The 21943-nt window shown below is 42.3% G+C and overlaps 1 protein-coding gene across 1 annotated transcript in view; it reads right to left on the minus strand.

Moving 5' to 3' along the window:
* TMEM132D (transmembrane protein 132D) overlaps window positions 1-21943 on the minus strand; it is a 1355124-nt gene that overhangs the window by 22539 nt on the left and 1310642 nt on the right. The window contains exon 6 of the mRNA XM_040347385.1: window positions 3485-3687. Coding sequence (XP_040203319.1) covers window positions 3485-3687 — 203 coding nt within the window. The remainder of the gene's footprint in view (window positions 1-3484; window positions 3688-21943) is intronic.

A 21943-nucleotide genomic window follows, 5' to 3' on the forward strand; every position in this document is an offset into this window, starting at 1 on the left:
GATGTGTTTGTATTTGTATTTGTTCTTTGAAATTATGTGTTTACTAAAAGCTTGTTCTAATCTTAACCCATGTATTATCCACATACTTGAACCAATGACTTGGTTAAAAGAGTTTAAGCCTTTCTTCCCCACCTCCTTCATGTACAGTTCATCTACAATCGGAGATATAGGTGATCACATAGCACAGCCATGTTCCTATCTTATTCTTGTATATGAAATAGGTTTATGTTGAGACAAAGGTCCGGCAAGGAATATTCCTAGTCTGACTTGAGTTCTGTTCATCTGTCAAGAGTCTTATCTCATTTAATTGTTTCTTTACTGTCTCAATAGCTTCTTCAGCTAGTTAAAATACCTGTATGCAACAATCATTTAAGGGCTTTGGAGCTGAACACAATTTTGTCCATCCAGTTTTGAGATTTACAGCATAAGTTGGAGCAATAGCAAATTGGCCAAGGCTATTGATCTTCCCTTCCCTTCTTCCAAGCCCCACTGTACATATCATTGTGAAAGGCTGATATGAAGATAAAGTCCAATTTTAACTAATTTAATTGCATTTACATTGTTTTTCATTAGGGTTGTCCCGATACCACTTTTTTAGGACTGAGTACAAGTACCGATACTTTTTTTTATGTACTCGCCGATACCGAATACCGATACTTTTTTTAAATGTGTCCCCAAATGCAGCCATGTCCCCCCACATATGCAGACATGTCCCCCCCCATATGCAGCCATGTCCCCCACATATTCCAGCCATGTCCCCCCACATATTCCAGCCATGTCCCCCACATATTCCAGCCATGTCCCCCACATATTCCAGCCATGTCCCCCACATATTCCAGCCATGTCCCCCACATATTCCAGCCATGTCCTCCACATATTCCAGCCATGTCCCCCACATATTCCAGCCATGTCCCCCACATAATGCAGCCATGTCCCCCATACCTTGATGATGCCGCACGTGCCGCCGTTAATCAGCGTGCGGGGAACATTACAGCTTTCGTTTGAATAGCTGTATCCCCGCTGCGTATATACACTCCCCCTTGCTCGGGATTGGACAGTTAATCCGTCCAATCCCGCGCAAGGGGGAGTGTCTATACGCGGCGGGGATACAGCTATTCAAACGAAAGCTGTAATGTTCCCCGCACGCTGATTAACGGCGGCGGCTTTGCGGTTTGCGGCGGCGGCGGGGGGAACAAGTATTCTATTTCAGTATCGGGGGTATTTGCGGGAGTACGAGTACTCCTGCAAATACTCGGTATCGGTCCCGATACCGATACTGGTATCGGTATCGGGACAACCCTATTTTTCATAATTATAAAACTGTTTTAAATGTGTTTAATATATCTGCTTGGGGTACAGCTTAAATTTATCACTCCATTATCTAACAAAGAGTGAAATAAGAATTTAGGTTAAGCTGACCTCTCTGACCAACAATGGGGACAAATACATATTAAGCATGCTTATTAGTATACATTCTCCAATAGACATAATTAAAGTTGGATTTTTTTTTGGAACATTTTCATTCATGAACCTTAGTCAGCAAATATTTGTAATTCTAATGCCCTGTACACACGATCACTTTTTGTGATGAAAAAAAATGTCATTTTTTATCATGAAAAAAATTAAATTTTTCCAACTTCATCATTAAAAATGATGTTGCCCACACACCATCGTTTTTTAAAAATGATGAACAAAGTGACGGCACTCTAAAGGGGAAGTTCTATTCGCCTTGAGGCTGCTTTTAGGTGGTTACTTGTTAGTAAAAGATGATTCGTGCTTTTTTGTCTGTTACAGCGTGATGAATGTGCTTACTCCATTATGAATGGTAGTTTTACCTTCCGTCTCAAAACTTGCTTCTGGGCATGTGCGGGTTTAAAACGTCATTTTTGCCCACACACGATAATTTTTTATGACACAAAAAATGACATTTTAACCACTTAAGCCCCGGACCTTTAGGCAGCTAAATGTCCAGGCCAGGTTTTGCGATTCGGCACTGCGTCGCTTTAACAGACAATTGCGCGGTCGTGCGACGTGGCTCCCAAACAAAATTGGCGTCCTTTTTTCCCCACAAATAGAGCTTTCTTTTGGTGGTATTTGATCACCTCTGCGGTTTTTATTTTTTGCGCTATAAACAAAAATAGAGCGACAATTTAGAAAAAAAAAACAATATTTTTTACTTTTTGCTATAATAAATATCCCCCAAAAACATATATAAAATTTTTTTCCCCCTCAGTTTAGGCCGATACGTATTCTTCTACCTATTTTTGGTAAAAAAAATCGCAACAAGCGTTTATCGATTGGTTTGCGCAAAATTTATAGCGTTTACAAAATAGGGGATAGTTTTATTGCATTTTTATAAAAAACATTTTTTACTACTAATGGCGGCGATCAGCGATTTTTTTCGTAACTGCGACATTATGGCGGACACTTCGGACAATTTTGACACATTTTTGGGACCATTGTCATTTTCACAGCAAAAAATGCATTTAAATTGCATTGTTTATTGTGAAAATGACAGTTGCAGTTTGGGAGTTAACCACAGGTGGCGCTGTAGGAGTTAGTGTACACCTAGTGTGTGTTTACAACAGGGGGGTGTGGCTGTAGGAATGACGTCATTGATCGAGTCTCCCTTATATAAGGGATCACTCGATCGATGCATCGCCATAGTGAAGCACGGGGAAGCCGTGTTTACATACGGCTCTCCCCGTTCTTCAGCTCCAGGGAGCGATCGCTACGGAGCGGCTATAAACGAATAGCCGCGCCGTCGTCCCGGATCGCTCCCCGAGGGAACCCGACCGCCGCATGTAGCGGGGGGGGGGTCCCGATCGGACCCCCGACCCGCGGAAAGGCAAGGACGTACCTGTACGCCCATTTGCCTGTACGTGCCATTCTGTTGACGTACATATACATGCGGCGGTCGGGAAGTGGTTAAAAAATGACATAAAAAATTCAAGTATGTTCGAATTTTTTTTTTGTCATTTTTCAGAAGACATAAAATGACATTTTGCCCACACACGATCATTTTAAATGACATTTTTAAAAATGTCATTTTATTTCATCACAAATGTGATCGTGTGTACAGGGCATAAGTGTCGTTTAAAATAAATCCGACAAACAGCAGAGTTGCTTTCAAACTAAAATTCCTCTCCTGGATTATATTTTAATAGTTGGAGAAAAAGGTGTGCTGTAAAGTGCAAGAAAAGCATCATATAACTGTAGCTTAACAATCAATTTTTTACCAGTTGTATAATCTTTTTATAATGAGGTAATCAGTCATACATTATTGATACATTTTTAACTAAATAAATTAGATAAAATATTGACAAACTATTCTTGAAACAGTTTCAGTTTTACACAATTGACACTGAAATTTCCAGTGAGGAACTTATTTTGAGATCTAGATATGTATGTTAATATACTGTAAATCAGCACTTATAACAAAATGTACTAAAATTCTTTAATATAAGTTAAGGAAAATATATACCTCTTATTTGTAATAGGAACCCTCCAACCTTTGATCTGATTTAATTCCGTGTCAGACACATCTATCAGCAGGGGGAGCCGTGGCACCCATACTGTCATTTCCAGTGAGGCTTTAAAATGTTGATACGTGAAATTCACAATGGCATTAACCTTTCCTTTCATTTCTTTTCCATTTACAAAGACATAGTCACATCGTTCCGAAATCTACAAACATAAGAAAAAGAACATGCTTACTGTATAGTAAAACTGCAGAGAGGTTTACAGGGCAATACAATGTTATTTCTGAGCCCTGACAGAAACCTGCTGTTGCAATGTCATGGTAAGGAATAATTCAATGCCAGTATGCTATTAATTGGAAAGGAATCATGCAGCACAGCTAGCAAAGAACAGAGAACTGAAACCAGATCAGATACATTATGAGCATTTTCAAACTGAGGTCAGCAATCACAGCTTGGGTATTTCTCATGTGTGATGTTTCCCCTAATGCCGCGTACACACGATCGGTTTGTCTGATGAAAACGATCTGATGGATCGTGTGTGGGCCCCATCAGTTATTTACCCATCGGTTAAAAAACTAGGAACTTTTTTTTAAATTATCTGATGGTTAACTAACCGAAAAAAACGAGCGTCTGTGGGTACGTCCATCGGTTAAAAATCCACGCATGCTCAGAACCAAGTCGACGCATGCTCGGAAGCATTGAACTTCATTTTTCTCAGCACGTCGTTGTGTTTTACGTCACCGCGTTCTGAAATGATCGTTTTTTTATGGTGTGTAGGCACGACTGATGAAAGTCAGCTTCATCGGATATCTGATGAAAAAATCCATCAGATCGTTTTCATCAGATGAACCGATCGTGTGTACATGGCATAAGAATACAGCTAATAAAATTATACCCTACTTAAATTTGAAGCTAAACTTCAAGCAAACAGCTAAATACTAGGGTTGTCCCGATACCGATACCAGTATTTGCGGGAGTACTCATACTCGCGCAAATACCCCCGATACCTAAATAGAATACTTCCCCCCCCCCGCCGCTGCCGCCGCATCGAAAGCCGCCGCATGGGTTAAACGCCGTGCGGGAACATCACAGCTTTCATTTGAATAGCTGTAGTTTTCCCGCGTGTATAGACACTCCCCCTTGCCCGGGATTGGATGGGTGATCGTGATCTGTCCAATCCCGAGCAAGGGGGAGTGTCTATACGCGCGGGCAAAACAGCTATTCAAATGAATGCTGTGATTTTCTCCATGCGGCTTCGGCGACAAAGGTATGGGGGACATGGCTGGAGGGACATGGCTACATGGCTAGAGGGACATGGCTACATGGCTAGAGGGACATGGCTACATGGCTAGAGGGACATGGCTACATGGCTAGAGGGACATGGCTAGAGGGACATGGCTAGAGGGACATGGCTAGAGGGACATGGCTGCATATGTGAGGGACATGGCTGCATATGTGAGGGACATGGCTGCATATGTGAGGGACATGGCTAGAGGGACATGGCTGCATATGTGAGGGACATGGCTGCATATGTGAGGGACATGGCTAGAGGGACATGGCTTCATATATGAGGGACATGGCTAGAGGGACATGGCTGTATATGTGGGGGACATGGCTGGGGGGACATGGCTGCATATGTGAGGGACATGGCTAGAGGGACATGGCTGCATATGTGGGGGACATGGCTGCATATGTGGGGGGACATAGCAGCATTTGGGGACACATTTAAAAAAAGTATTGGTATTCGGTATCGGCGACTACTTGAAAAAAAGTATCGGTACTTGTACTCGGTCCTAAAAAAGTGGTATCGGGACAACCCTACTAAATACACATATAAAATACATATATGAAAACTGTTAACCTGCCAAAGGTGTTGCATTCTGTCAGTTGTGATATAAATAGATGTCAGTAACACAGTACAGTCCCTTCATGGTAGGGTAAGGGACCTAATTATTATCCTCTGTATGCAAGTAATATTACAGACCTCAAACCCAGCCCCAGACTATGACTGGACAGTGAAGGGGAAGCAGCACACTGAGTTAAACTGTCTGTGAGTCTGTTCTTTCCTTCTATCAGCATTCTCCTTGACAGAACATAACTACATGGCTCCTTGTGTTGCTTCTCATGCTCTCATTGAGAGAAGCAATGTTACAATAGCGAATATTGTCACACAACTGGGTGGGCTTCGGGCTTAGGGCTTCAGTTATATTGAATGTTCCAAGAGTTTTTCACTGTCTTCCTAAACAGAAACAACTATTGTCTTGTTTTTTCATTTGCACTAACATACATACAATTTTCTTAGGACAAGCTTTCGGGGGAAGGTCCCCTTCTTCATCGTCCAAGCAGTACTAATTCACTCACTGTCTTCATGTACAAAAACTACACTTCTTTAAAACAAAGAGCATTAATGATGAAAAAAACAAAAACTTTTTGAAGCAATGTGAAATTTTATTTATCAAATAGATAAATAATGTGCATTTTAATAAATTTATATTTCATCACACATGCATTAAATGCGTCTTCTTTAAAAACAAATAGTAAAGTGTTTATGCCATCCTAAAACTGACCTAAGAAATATTTTGTAACATCTGTAGGCTGGTTGGATGAATGCCATACATAGATTACAGTTGAATTTGGATTAAGCACAGATTAAATACATATCAATGGAATTAAATCCAAAATGTGTATGCAGAGAAAAAAATAACTTGTAAACGAGAATGCTTTTAATCTGATTCATTTTTCAGTATGAGGAGTGCTTCCAAGACAACCAGGCTCGTCAAAGATTGTCTTTGGGTTAAGGACATTGACAAAGAGTCCAGCTTGGCTCTCATGATATTTGAAATGACATCAGTTAGAAGCATTCATTTAGAATTTGGAGCTGTCTGGAAGAAGTTCAGAAAGGTTCTGTTATTCTACTAATCAGCTTTAGAAGCAGGTGGGCGGGGGAGGCTTTAAGAAAGAGCAAGTTTTCCTTTTTATTTTGTTACCACTGTGCTTTCCTGCCAATTTCGCTGGTCTGTGATTAGAAATTTAAAGCCTGTATTTTAAAGCCAGCCGTTTTGATCATAGAAATGTTGCATCCTTTTAGATTTCAACATTATAATATTTCATGCATATATGCAGACATTTACATGGTGCCTTTGTAGCTGTTCTACACCCAAGATGTCATTAGATTCTCCATAGGCAAACTAAAGCTGCTGGGCCAGATCCTCGTACATTCCGGCGTAGCTTAAGCTATTTACACTACGCCGCCGCAACTTACTGGAGCAAGTGCCGTATTCTCCAAGCACTTGCTCCGTAATTTGCGGTGGCGTGGTGTAAATGGCCCGGCGTATCCCTGCGTAATTCAAAGGGGGCGGCTTGTATTTAAATTAAGCGTGCCCCCATGCCGAACGAATTGCGCATGCGCCGGCCTTAAACGTAGGCCACTGCGCATGCTCCGTAGTACGCCACAAATACATTGGTTGCAACGTGAACGTAATTAGCGCACAGCCCTATTCGCGACGAGTTACGTAAACGACGTAAACGACGGAAAAACCCGACGCTGTCCCGACGGCCATACTTAACATGGCATATGGCCGACCGACGTAAGGTTACCCCTCATATAGCAGGGGTAACCTTACGCTTACGGAAACAACGTAAACTACGGCGAAGCGGCGCAAAAACGTTCGGGAATCGGCATATCGGCTCATTTGCATATCCGACGCTGAAATGGACGTAAACGCCACCTAGCGGCCAGCGTAGTATTGCATTTAGGATCCGACGGTGTAAGTGACTTACACCAATCGGATCCTAGCCTAATTCCGGCGTATCTTGTTTTGAGAATACAAAACAATGATACGCCAGCGGGATTTTCGAATTACGCCGGTGTATCTGTAGATACACCGGCGTAATTCTTTTGAGAATCTGGCCCGCTGACTTCATTCCACTATAATACCAGTGTACTCATAACGAGCACATAAATGAAAACTTGGGTCAAGAATTCAGCTTAGCGAAGTTGTATCGTGCACAGTTACCTGGAAATGTACGATATCAAACAATATTATATTGCAGGAGCACTCATTTAATCATTCTACTTAAAAGGGATATTTTATTTACAGGTGGACAATAGTGGCCCAAATCACACACTTGAGCCAAGCTCTATTGGTGCCAGCTTGTTGTAAGATTAATGTTTTTATATTATAAAGAGTACAAATGGAGGAGTAGAAACTCCCAAAGGTGGGTGAAAATAGTCCAAAATTGCAAGAGGGTGTACACAGAGCCAGGAAATATGACAAGGAAAGTTGAAGTTTCCAATAGACATAAAAAGTCAGTCAGATCCTCAGATCACCAAACTTCATCTACAGTTGACATATAAATATTATTTTTTTGTGTCAAAACTTTTTATGATACATTGCTGAAATTGTACATATCATTATTGCAGTGAATAAAACAAAACAATACATGAGTAGACCATATCACGTCAGGATTCAAAGGTCTAGAATTTCTGAGCAATAACAGGATACAATGCAAATATAACATTTTTAAATCCCCCCTTAACCCCAAACATTAACCAGCACCTATGACCCAGTATAACATATCAGTATTAGTAATTTCTCCAATCATCGGATCAGTTCGGGTCTAGTGCATAATTAATAAACTTGACTAAACCTGTATTACCCATCCCTCTCTCTCCCCCTCCCCCCAATGCTATCAGAAGATCCCTACATAAGAAGCCTATCCATGACCAGCTAAGGTGGTGCAAGGCTAGTATCTTCCAGCCATGGCTGCCAAATAAGGTCAAATTTACCCACCGCCCTTCAACGGCTGTAGGTCAAACGTTCCCTGAGAATTAAAGAGTTGACAAATGTAATTGACTGTCCACTTTTGGGGACAGTAGACATCATCCAATATCTTGCTATGAGTTTTCTGGCTAGATACAGCAACCTAGTGATCATGTAATACATTCCTTTTGGGTACATTTAAGTATCAATTGCTCCAAGAAAGCACACCAGGGGGTCCAGGGGAACAGGTACCTCCTGTCCTGGTGACTGCTGTTGGGACAGGAGGTGAGATGAATCTCTCAAATGGGAATAAAAACCTGACAGAGGTTTTAACTCTGTTTAAAAAAGTACAGGGTGGGCCATTTATATGGATACACCTTAATAAAATGGGAATGGTTGGTGATATTAACGTCCTGTTTGTGGCACATTTGTATATGTGAGGGGGGAAACTTTTCAAGATGGGTGGTGACCATGGTGGCCATTTTGAAGTTGGCCATTTTGAATCCAACTTTTGTTTTTTCAATAGGAAGAGCAGTGTTTTACCACGATTTTAACGCTCCGCTATAGGCGTATCCAGTGTGAAAGGGGTCTAATGAAGAAACATCAGTGGCTGTCCTAGCTTCATTCAGCAAGAGCCCACAGCATAGCACTCGCCGCATGTCACTGGAGAGCACATTGAACACATTTTATAAGTGGTCAGAAACTTGTAAATAACTCATCAAAGAAAAAAGTTACGTTAAAACCAAGCACACCATTGTTTTTCTTGTGAAATTCCCAAACAGTTTGATGTGTCACATGACCCTCTTCCTATTGAAAAAACAAAAGTTGGATTCAAAATGGCCGACTTTAAAATGGCCACCATGGTCACCACCCATCTTGAAAAGTTTCCCCCCTCACATATACTAATGTGCCACAAACAGGAAGTTAATATTCAAGGCTAATAGACTAGCTATTATCAAAAAAAGGGCATATGGATCTGGGGACTTCCATGGGTGACATTAGCTAGAGCTAAACTTTTTTTTTTTATATGATACAGTGGGGAAAGGGTCCTTTTAATGATACTTTGCAAAAAACAAAAATCCTTTAATTTACATGCTGGGGAGATGATTTGAAGCTTTACGTGGTATTATAGAACAATACAACTCTAAGGGACAGCATCAGTGACACTGAGAGAGTGGGTAACCGCTCAAAGAGAACCAGGTAATCTGATTCCTGTGGTCCGAGCCAAGGGTGCAGGCAGTGCAATCAAAATGCAGGTTAGGATGAAGGAAAAAAGCTGGGACAGCCGCACTCCAAAAAAACTCCTCCTTTAATTAAAAATCACAAAATACATGCCACAGCAAAAAACAGCACAACAAAAGAAAAGCTGACGTTTCGCACTATGCCTTAGTGCTTCTTCATAGCCATGCTATGAAGAAGCACTAAGGCATAGTGCGAAACGTCAGCTTTTCTTTTGTTGTGCTGTTTTTTGCTGTGGCATGTATTTTGTGATTTTTAATTAAAGGAGGAGTTTTTTTGGAGTGCGGCTGTCCCAGCTTTTTTCCTTCATCCTAACCTATCAGTGACACTGAATTCTGTCATCACATATTTTGTAAGTGTAATTGTTTTTTTTTTTTTACTTTTACTAAAGTGGTTATAAAGGCAGAATTTATTTTTACCTTAATGCATTCTCTGTATTAAAGTGAATGTAAACCTAATTCATGAAATTTGAGCTGGGCACATATACAGTCAGGTCCATAAATATTGGGACACAATTCTGATATTTTTGGCTCTATACACCTCCACAATGGATCAGAAATGAAACGGACAAGATGTGCTCTAACTGCAGACTTGCAGCTTTAATTTGGGGGTATTTACATCCAAATCAGGTGAACGGTGTAGGAATTACAACAGTTTGTATATGTGCCTCCCACTTTTTAAGGGACCAAAAGTAATGGGACAATTGGCTGCTCAGCTGTTCCATGGCTAGGTGTGTGTTATTCCCTCATTATCCCATTTACAAGGAGCAGATAAGAGGTCCAGAGTTCATTTCAAGTGTGCTATTTGCATTTGGAATCTGTTGCTGTCAAATGTCAATATGAGATCCAAAGAGCTGTTACTATCAGTTAAGCAAGCCATCATTAGGCTGAAAAAAAACAAAACAAACCCATTGGAGAGATAGCAAAAACATTAGTTGTGGCCAAATCAGCTGTTTGGACCATCCTTAAAAAGAAAGAATGCCCCAGTGAGCTCAGCAACCCCAAATGACCCGGAAGACCACGGAAAACAACTGTGGTGGATGACCGAAGAATTATTTCCCTGGTGAAGAAAACACCCTTCACAACAGTTGGCCAGATCAAGAACACTCTCCAGGTGGTAGGTGTATGTGTGTCAAAGTCAACAATCAAGAGAAGACTTCACCTTGAATACAGAGGGTTCACCACAAGATGTAAACCATTGGTGAGCCTCAAAAACAGGAAGGCCAGATTAGAGTTTGCCAAACAACTTCTAAAAAAGCCTTTACAGTTCTGGAACAACATCCTATGGACAGGAGAGACCAAGATCAACTTGTACCAGAGTGATGGGAAGAGAAGACAATGGAGAAGGAAAGGAACTGCTCATGATTCAAAGCATACCACCTCATCAGTGAATCATGGTGGTGGTAGTGTCATGGCGTGGGCATGTATGGCTGCCAATGGAACTGGTTCTCTTGTATTTATTGATGATGTGACTGCTGACAAAAGCAGCAGGATGAATTCTGAAGTGTTTCAGACAATATTATTATCTGCACATATTCAGCCAAATGCTTCAGAACTCATTGGACGGCGCTTCACAGTGCAGATGGACTATGACCCGAAGCATACTGCGAAAGCAACCAAAGAATTTTTTAAGGGAAAGAAGTGAAATATTATGTAATGGCCAAGTCAATCACCAGACCTGAATCCGAATGAGCATGCACTTCACGTGCTGAAGACAAAACTGAAGGTAAAATGCTCCAAGAACAAGCAGGAACTGAAGACAGTTGCAGTAGAGGCCTGGCAGAGCATCACCCGGGATGAAACCCAGCGTTTGGTGATGTCTATGCATTCCAGACTTCAGACTGTAATTGACTGCAAAGGATTTGCAACCAAGTATTAAAAAGTGAAAGTTTGATTTATGATTGTTAATCTGTCCTATTACTTTTGGTCCCTTAAAAAGTGGGAGGCACTTATACAAACTGTTGTAATTTCTACACCGTTCACATGATTTGGATGTAAATACCCTCAAATTAAAGCTGAAAGGCATACAGTTAAAACACATCTTGATCGTTTCATTTCAAATCCATTGTGGTGGTGTATAGAGCCAAAAATATTAGAATTGTGTCAATGTCCCAATATTTATGGACCTGACTGTATCTGCAGTATTTTGTTATCTCTTTTCAAAAAGCTAAGTCCCTTAGCTCTCTCCTGACCCATTCCTCTGTTATCAGCATGAGAACTTCTGACAAACTCCCAGACACATCAGATAAAAGCAGCCTGAAATTTCTGTCGGTGGAGGTTGCTATAAATAGATTAGCAGGAAGCTGACCCTGTTACAAAACACATCTGAGAGTCTCTGCCTATGTGAAGAGGGGGTGTGTGCCTTTCCCCCAATCAGCAATTTTAGCTATCTTGGCTGTATGCCCAGACATCACACTCTGTGTTAAACAGGAAGAGAACATTTCCTAACACGATCTGAACTTTCTAAACAGTATATAAATGTGACGACATCAGATATACATGTAAAACCTATGTAGGGAGATTTGGTTCATCCCTGCTTATCATCTGAGGCTGTTCACTTCACTGGGTGTATGGAGGGTTTACATCCACTTTAAGGTAGAAAAACTTCTCCATGCAGTCCCTAACTATAGTTGTTGCTGACATATAAAAAGCTAGTTCTAAAAAGGGTATCTGTACTGTCAATAAGGATGAGGGGACAATGGGAATATGTATCCCTCTAAACTGCAATCCACAGCCATTTAGCACAATATAGCATAGTATAGCTCTGCATAGCAGCTAACTAACTATCCCAACACAGACTGTTAGCTCTCCTTAAAGCTGGGTCCACACTGGAATGTGCAGCGGCTCCCAACAGGAGTCCGGTGCATCTCCATTCACTGTTTTAGGTCTGATTTCAGCTCCAATTTTGGGCTGAATTCAGAACTAAAACAGACCAAAAGACGCACAGGACTCCGGTGCAATTTGCTCCAAGGTGTGTGAATTGGTTCCATAAAAAGCTGGCAACAGTCTAATGCTATGTGACTTGACAATTTGCATAGGTGTGAACCTAGCCTTAAAGGGGTTGTAAAGGATTTTGTTTCCCTAAATAGCTTCCTTTACCTTAGTGCAGTCCTCCTTCACTTACCTCATTCTTCGATTTTGCTTTTAAATGTCCTTATTTCTTCTGAGAAATCCTCACTGATGTGGAGAAAGCCTCTTGAGTGGGGAGGGGGTGAGCAGGAGGGTCAGGACGCTCTCTACTTTGCAGATAGAGAAAGGAGCTGTGTGTTAGTGGGCATCCTGACACTCCAGCTCGCCCCCTCCCCCTTTAAGAGGCTTTCTCCACACCAGGAAGAAAGCCTTGCATTACTGTGTGTAGTTACAGACAGAAGAACAGAAAGTGAGGATTTCTCAGAAGAAATAAGGACATTTAAAAGCAAAATCGAAGGATGAGGTAAGTGAAGGAGGACTGTACTAAGGTAAAGGAGGCTATTTAGGGGGAAAAAAATCCTTTACAACCCCTTTAAGCGGACCTTCAGTAATATTTTCAATTTTCCATTTATTAAATCTTTTGCTTTTGTTGTTTTATCTTTGGACAATAAAACTTTTTTTTTTCTGCCAGTAAATACCTTATACAGCCCACTTCATGTTTCTTGTCTGGTCATTAGCTTAGGCTTATGACATCATGTGCAGCTCTCTCACTCACTCTTGTGAGAGTTATCCAGAAAGGGAGGGGGATGAGTCATAAGAGGGCCAATCAAAGCTGAAGGGAGGCAGAGCTGGAGGTGTGCCTCTGTGTGTCTGTGTAAATCCAGGAAGTTTATGGGCAGCAGCTTCAGCTGCCCACAGTTAAAATGGCTGCATCCAGACTTACACGTTTGGCAAGTACAGTATCACAGTATATATAAAATACCGTATTTATTGGGGTATAGCACGCTCCCGCGTATAGCGCGCACCCCTAAAGTTGCAGCGGATTCCTGTGGAAAAAAGTTTTTTTGTACTTACAGTTTTGTCGTCTTGTGCGGCGTCCATCGGCGGCCTCGTCGGGTCCGGCGTCCGTCTGCGGCTTCGGGTGTCCTCTTCGTCGGGTCCGGCGTCCTTCTGCAGCGTCCTCGCGTCCTCCCCGCTCGTTTCCCGCGCCGAGTTTGAATACTGCGCCGACATATACAGAGCGCAGTACACTCGTGTATTGTCGGGCAGTCTTGGCAACTCTCGCGCTGACGTCCTGTACGTCCAGGACGTGAGCGCGGAAGGAGCCGAGACTGCCCAACTATACCCGAGTGTACTGCGCTCGGTATATGTCGGCGCAGTATTCAAACTCGGCGCGGGAAAGCGGGTATCGGCGTATACCACGCACCCACGATTTTGCCCTGATTTTCAGGGCAAAAAAGTGCACGTATACGCCGATAAATACGGTACACAAAAAAAGTGGTTGGAGGCAAGCTTCAGAATGGCAAAGATGTTTTAATTACAAATTATGTGAGCAGACTGCAGTCCCTCTTTAAACTACTCCAACACACATTGGGCCAGATCCACAAAAGGGATACGCAGGCGTATCTACTGATACGCCGTCGTATCCCTGTTTCTATCTATGCGGCTGATTCATAGAATCAGTTACGCATAGATATCCCTAAGATCCGGCAGGTGTAAAAGTTTTACACTGTCGGATCTTAGGATGCAGTACCTCAGCCGCCGCTGGGGGCATTTCTCGTCGAAATTCCGCGTCGGGTATGCAAATTAGCACTTACGGAGATCCACAAAGCTTTTTCCCTTCGTTTTTTTTCCGTAAGTGTTAGTTTGCCGTCGCAAAATTAGGGCTGCTTTTACCAAGTGTAAACTTAGTACACCATGTAAAAGTAGACCCTTCTTTCCCGCGTCGCTGTTAAATTTTTTTTAACATTTTTTTTCCCGCCGCAACTCTTTTTTTTTCTTTTACACCCGTCGCGATTCTCAAAACTCGGCGCAACGTAAATCCGTGCAAAGCACGTCGGGAAAATCGCGTCGGGAGCATGCGCAGTACGTCCGGCGCGGGAGCGCGCCTAATTTAAATGGGACTCGCCCCATTAGATTGGGCACGCCTTGCGCCGGACAGATTTAAGTTACACAGCTGCAAATTTCTAGGTACGTGCTTTGTGGATCGGGCACTAACTTGGACAATTTGCAGCAGTGTAACTTAAATGGGATAAGTTATGTTACGCCCGCTATTTGTGGATCTGGCCCATTGTCTGGTGGCTGTTGAATGTCCACCCCCCTCTCCTAAGACAACTGACCTCAAAGCTCAAAGGACATTGTGGTTACAAAGAATTCAGCCTGAAATGTAAACCTCTAATACAACCCATGGTAGCAGTAAATTGGACCTCTATCTATACCCATGACCACTGTCACTTGGCCAGGAAACAAGAGAAATCACACCAGATAGGGTCAGGGGCAAAGCAAAAAAGCAAAAAAAATTATAAAAGAACCTGGCATGCCAACCGAGATTTGTACCTTTCACCACTCTATTCAAAACAAAACTAAAAGAGCTATACTTGAGAACCATATTTTCTTTTTAATGTGTTTTTTTTAAAGTTCCCACTTAAGTCAAGTGCATGGCTTTGTACTTCTGGTAGACTTGCAGATACAAAGACATGGATAAATGCATGTTATGAATAGCTACAGTAGTCTTTAAAATACAGCATTAGGTTAACCTGCTTTTTTTTTTCTTTGACATTCAGTTTTCTTTAAAAATATGCCATTATCTTTTGTATTCAAGCTTGAAAGTGAACTATACAAAGTAGAAATCATGTGCAATAATGAAATAAAGATTAAAAAAATAATAAAATATATAAATTGTAATAAAATAAACTGGAACTGGATGTGGATGTGGATGTAAACCTGATTTTTTTTTTTTTTTATTAAAGTGGATGTAAACCCCCAATTTTTTTTTATGTCACAATGTAGAGTATAAGATTTCCTATCATCTGTGCCCAGTCTTGCCACACAGAGTTAATCCAGCTCTGAGCAATCCTCTTTTATTGTTCAGTGAAAATTAACAGACTTCCAGATAAAATCCTGTCTAAATAAAAAGTCATTTCCTCTCTCCTTGCTTTGAGTGACAGGTTACATATCTAGCTTGGACATGTTTATCATATGTTATGTTATGTTTATCATAATATGAGGTGATCCACAGTATAAAAAGTGAGAAATCCACCCCTCCCCCACATAACACATCTTGGTAATATACAACCAACTGTGAATCACCTCATATTATGATAAACATAACATGACATATGATAAACATGTCCAAGCTGTTAATAACCTGTCACTCAAAGCAAGGAAAGAGGAAATGACTTTTTATTTAGACAGGGTTTTATCTGGAAGTTTGTTAATTTTCACTGAACAATAAAAGAGGATTGCTCAGAGCTAGATTAACTCTGGCAAGACTGGGCACAGATGATAGGAAATCTTATACTCTACATTTTGACATAAAAAAACATTGGGTTTACATCCACTTTAACCACTTCCCGCCCGGTCAATGGACGATTGACGTCCGGGAAGTGGTTGTGAAATCCTGACTGGACATCTATTGACGTCCTGCAGGATTTCATGTCGGCGCGCGCTCGCGGGGGCACGCAGCGTGGCGATCGTTGATGCGGGGTGTCAGTCTGACACCCTGCATCTCCGGCAGAGGCTCTTTACCACGTGATCAGCCGTGTCCAACCACGGCTCATCACGATGTAAACAGGAAGAGCCGTTGATCGGCTCTTCCTCACTCGCGTCCGACAGACGCGAGTAGAGGAGAGCTGTTCATGCTGATTGTTTATCAGCGCAGCCCCCCTCAGATGCCAACACTGGACCACCAGGGAGTGCCCCCCGGTGCTCAATAGAGCAAAAAACAAACACAAAAAAAACAGTAATAAAAAAAATGATTGTAACACAATTGATGCCAATCAGTGCCCACAAATGGGCACTGACTGGCAACATGGGCACTGGCTGAAATGATGCCCAGAAATGCCATCAGTGCCACCCCTCAGTGCCACCCAGTGTCCATCAGTGCCACCTCTTAGTGCCCATCTATGCCCAGTGCCCACCTATCAATGCCCATCTGTGCCACCCATAAGTACCCATCAGTGCCACCCATAAGTGCCACCCATGAGTGCCCATCAGTGCCGCCTATGAGTGCCCAGTGCCGCCTATGAGTGCCCAGTGCCGCCTATGAGTGCCCATCAGTGCCTCCTATGAGTGTCCATCAGTACCGCCTATGAATGCCCATCAGTGCAGCATACCAGCACCGCCTATCAGTGCCCATCAGTGCTGCCTATCGGTGCCCATCAGTGCCACCTCATCGGTGCCCGCCAGTGCACCTCATCGGTGCCCATCAGTGACGCCATATCAGTGCCCATAATTGAAGAAGAAAACTTACTTATTTACAAAAAAAAATTACAGAAAAAAATACTTAATTTTTTTCAAAAATTTCGGTCTTTTTTTAGTTGTCGTCCAAAAAATAAAAATCGCAGAGGTGATCAAATACCACTAAAAGAAAGCTCTATTTGTGGGAACAAAATGATAAAAATTTAATTTGGGTACAGTGTAGCATGACCACGCAATTGTCATTCAAATTGCGATACAATGCTGAAAGCTGAAAATTGGCTTGGGCAGGAAGGTGCGTAACTGCCTGGTATGGAAGTGGTTAATTAAAAAAATAAAAATTCAGGTTTACATCCACATCCACATCCAGTTCCAGTCTCTCTTTCCTCCACTGGGTACAGGAGGTGGTGTCCTTCTTCAGACGTTCATATAATCTGGTGAAGATGTCAGTGCTGAAGAGGGACCCAAGAGGGGGTTTAGGTTAGTATAAAATGCTCCAGAATGTATCAATATGTATATATTGTTTACCTCCATGTCAGATTTTGTTTGTGTCCATAGAGAGATTAATCCTCTATCTTCTCCTGTCCTGATGACCATTGTCTATGGCAAAGATAATGATGGGATGTTGTTGTCACAGGAGCACGAGATTATGAATAATTTTTCAATGTGAACACCTATTTGGTGACAAAGAGATTTCCCCTTTCTGTTGTGTTTTTGGCACATTAAGTGAAGGAAAGTCTCCCTAAAGATATACAGAAAGCAAACAAAAAACTGACAGGTGTCACTATGCCAGTGCTGACATGCCAATCACATTGCTTTGCTGACAAATAGCTTTATATATTAACAAAGTTATATCATGCAGTGATGAGGAAGGGGAGATACAATGTCTTTTTTTTATAAACACGGTGATAGGGAACTTTTCACCTATCAGTGCTGTATGGTGAAAATAGAATCATGTCAAGTTTTGAAAAATCACCAGTTCATTGGTAATTCTCATGTGTGGATCAATCATCAGCCAAGAAAGATCATTGCTAACAACACGGCTGTCGAATTATGTTAAAGAATGAGATGCCCTCTGTAAGAAGAAGTGTCAGATGATCAGAATCTGCATATGCAAGACAGCTCAAGGACAATCAGTCAAAACTTAATTAATTATCCCGATTAGGGTCCACTGTACTACATAAATGGGCTAGACCTATTAACTATTTTTGGACTCTGGACTTGCTACAAATACCCAATCAACTTAATCGAAGTATACAGTTTTAGGTAGATTCAAAAAGAATTAGGCCGGCTTATCATTAGATAAGCCGACCTAACTCTGAATCTACGCCGGCGTTTGTTTAAGCGTATGCTCAAACAGAAATACGCTTAAACAAAGCTAAGATAGGCCGGCTTGCGCCATTCTATCTTAGCTTGCAATGTTTCTGATGGCCGCTAGATGGCGCTTCCATTGCGGCCGGCGTAGATTATGTAAATGAGGGGATACGCCGATTCACGAATGTACGCCAGGCCGACGCAGTCGAATTACGTCGTTTCCGTAAGGGATAGGCCGCCTAAAGTTAAAGCTATGCTCTAGTGGACTAGTAATGTTAAAGTATGGCCGCCGTTCCCGCCGCGAGGTTCTAATTTTTTACATAGTTTGCGCAAGTCGTCCGCGAATCGGGATTTACAACGTTTACGTCCACGTCGAAATCATTAGGCCCGTACGGCGTACTTAGCCGCGATGCGCACTGGGAAATGTAGTCGCCCGGCGCATGCGCAGTGCCAAAAAAAGTAAAAAAACGTGAGGTCAAGTCTCATTTCCATACAACACGCCCCCCTCCAACCAATTTGAATTAGGCGCCCTTACGCCCGCTCGTTTGAGGCTACACCGCCGTAAATTAGCAGGTAAGTAGATTGTGAATCACTACTAGCCTAGTTAATTTACGGCGGTGTAGCCTAAACAGGCTAGGCTAGGCCGCCCTAAAGTTAGTCCCATCTCTTTGAATCTACCTAAGTGTGTATAGTATGCCCTATGTGTATGCTTTTATGTTGCCTTATCCCTTGTACTTGCTGACAATCCCAGCTGTCAGAATGTCAAAAAAATAAATAAAAAATGTAAAACTCTGACTGTCTGACACAGTTTAATGTAGAACTATTGGCAATTTTTTTTTTTTTTTTATTTTGGATAGATCACGGGAAGGTTATAACCCCTGTCAGATTTTTTTTCGCCATCTGTGTCTCATTGCAGACATTTCCCTTCACTTCCTGTCCCAAAGCCAAACAGAATGTGAGAGGAAATCCCTGCAAATGAAAGGAATTCCTTGGGGATCCCAATGTCATCAGAACTAGTATTACTTTTCTGGGGACAACCCAAAAACTGTGATTTTCTTTTCCTTTCACTTTCAATAATAATAGTAAACAGGACAAATGGAGAGGGTGAATCTCTCTAATGGAGGCACAGATAGCAATAAAAACTGACAGGGGTTCTAGTCTCTCTCCACTCTATCCAAAACGTAAAAAAAAAAAAAATCTTTAGTTATACTTTAAATAATCACTGTACCGTATTTATCGGTGTATAACACAACTTTTTTTACCCTGAAAATAAAAGGTAAACCGTGACTGCATGTTATACGCCGATATCTGTTTTGTTACCAGTAGGGGGTGTGGACCGGGCTGTCTGCCCTGGGTGCCACCCATTGGGAGGGTGTCAGGCCGGGCGCCACGCCTCTCCTGGCCCTACGACAGTGCTTCCAGCAAACCCCAAAGTTCATAAAACACCACTGCCAGCCCCCTGTCATACACTGCTCCTCCGCTGTAATTCTCAACACAAATCCAAGCCTCCGAATCATTCAACCAACTCCAATCGTTGTGGCTGCTCTCCTCCTCCTGCTCTGCCTCCTCCTCGTGTGTAGCTTTTGATTGGAGGAGGAGAGGTCACGTGACTGTCAATGAAAGCTGTCATAAGATTGGGTCCAGCGTCAATGTATGTATCCAGAAGCCCTGATCCACGATTGACACAGAGGGAGCGGCGCACAAGAAGGGGCCGACAGGCTGACAGTGTGAAGTCCTCTCAACTTTAGGGTAAGTTGGCATGGCCGTCTCCTGGGAGTGTAGGGGGTCTGTGCATTGTGTCGGGGCTCTGTGCATTGTGTAGGGGCTCTGCGCATTGTGGAGGGGCTCTGCGCATTGTGCTGGGGCTATGCGCATTGTGCTGGGAGTCTGCGCATTGTTCCGGGGGTCTGCGCATTGTTCCGGGGGTCTGCGCATTGTGTCGGGGGTCTGCGTATTGTGTCGGGGGTCTGCGCATTGTGTCGGGGGTCTGCGCATTGTGTCGGGGGTCTGTGCATTGTGGAGGGGCTCTGTGCATTGTGGAGGGGCTCTGCGCATTGTGGAGGGGGTCTGCGCATTATGGAGGGGGTCTGTGAATTGTGTCGGGGGTCTGTGTAAAGTTTTTTTGCTGAAACTTCCCTCTTAAAGTTGAGGTGCATGTTTTACACCGGTGCGTGTTAGGCCCCGTACTCACGACCAAACATGTCTGCTGAAACTGGTCCGCAGACCAGTTTCAGCAGACATGTTTGGCCGTGTGTAGGCCCGAGCGGACCATTTTTGGGCGGATCGGACAGGTTTCCAGCGGACAACTGTTACCTGGACTTGCTTTAAAACAGTCCGCTGGAAACCTGTCCGCCCGGACATGTACGGTCGTCTGTACAGACCTACCGTACATGTCCTGCCGCTCGCCATCCCTCGCATGCGTCGAATGACTTCGATGCATGCGTGGAAGCATTTTAAAGGCAGGCCGCCTACGTCGCCGCGTCATTGTCACGGCGACACCGCGTCATCGACGCAGCGACACCGCGGACACGCCCCGCGTATTGTTTACGCGCGGACCTCTGTTCGATGGTGTGTACGGCCATCGAACAGAAGTCCCCGGGCAGTCCCCGGGCAGTCCCCGGGCAGACATGTCCGATGAAAACGGTCCGCGGACCGGTTTCATCGGACATGTCTGCTCGTGAGTACTCGGCCTTAAACGCTGATAAATACGGTAGTTGTGAGATAGAGCAATACAAAGTAACATTTATATTTACTCTGTTTCATTCATCTGCAGATCAAACGTGTGAGCTTCAATCTGTATATGATGTCAGTTAAAGCGACCTGACAAGTAAAAAAAAGTTCAATTTTAGTTTTTGTTCCTGTTTAACCTCTTAGTAACCCTTAGTTTACCCTAATTAGCTCTAATTAAATCTTGTTTTCTCTTCTCCATATAACTATTATTTTTCATTTTTCTAAACATTTATATTTAAACTTTTTCCATTTTATATTTGCTTTGTTCTTTCTTTCTTTATAAAATTTTTTAATCTCACATTTGAAAAGTGCAACATTGAAATGAAAAAAAAAAAAAAAAAAACGTTATTTCATTGTACAGTAAATAACTTTACAATGGTTTATACCAGAAACAAGGGGTTGATTTATTAAAACTGGATAGTGCAAAATCCGGTGCAGCTCTGCATAGAAACAAATCACTTTTTTTTGTCAAAGCTTAATTGAATAAGCTGAAGTTAGAAGCTGATTGGCTACAATGTGAATGCACAGCTGCTCCAGATTTTGCACTTTTTTTTAAATAAATGAACCCCCCAGTGTCATTTAAAACAGAGCAAATTATAGAAAAATGTATTGCTTTATCTACAGTAAAACTAAAACTAATGCTGAGCAAAATAGAACAATGTTTTTTTTTTTCAGTTTTGTTCCTTTTTGTCTGTGGATTGCATAAAGACAAAATCATCCCGTAAATGGATGAGACAGCTAACCCCCACTTTCTCAGAGTGGAAGGCGGAAATAAATTTGACCCTACCGTATAAGAAATGTGTGTATATTAATAGAGCCTGCCCGGATAAATATTATAAAATTTGGGATCGATGGTTGAACGAGTCTGCAACCTGCGATTAGCCTTGCCCCGTCCATAGGTTTTTTTTTCTCAACCTCACCTGCTGCCTTAATATTGATTTTAATTTTAATTATCTGCTGTGTTAAAACAAGGTTATGTAGATCTGGGATAAATGATTCATTGTATTGCACATGCAAACTTGTACTGATTGTATGACAATGCTGTTACTGTGAGACCTGGTTATTCTGTGTACCCATGAATTACTGCTTA

This window comes from Rana temporaria, chromosome 1 (assembly GCF_905171775.1).
Source record: "Rana temporaria chromosome 1, aRanTem1.1, whole genome shotgun sequence".
Taxonomy (NCBI): Eukaryota; Metazoa; Chordata; class Amphibia; order Anura; family Ranidae; genus Rana; species Rana temporaria.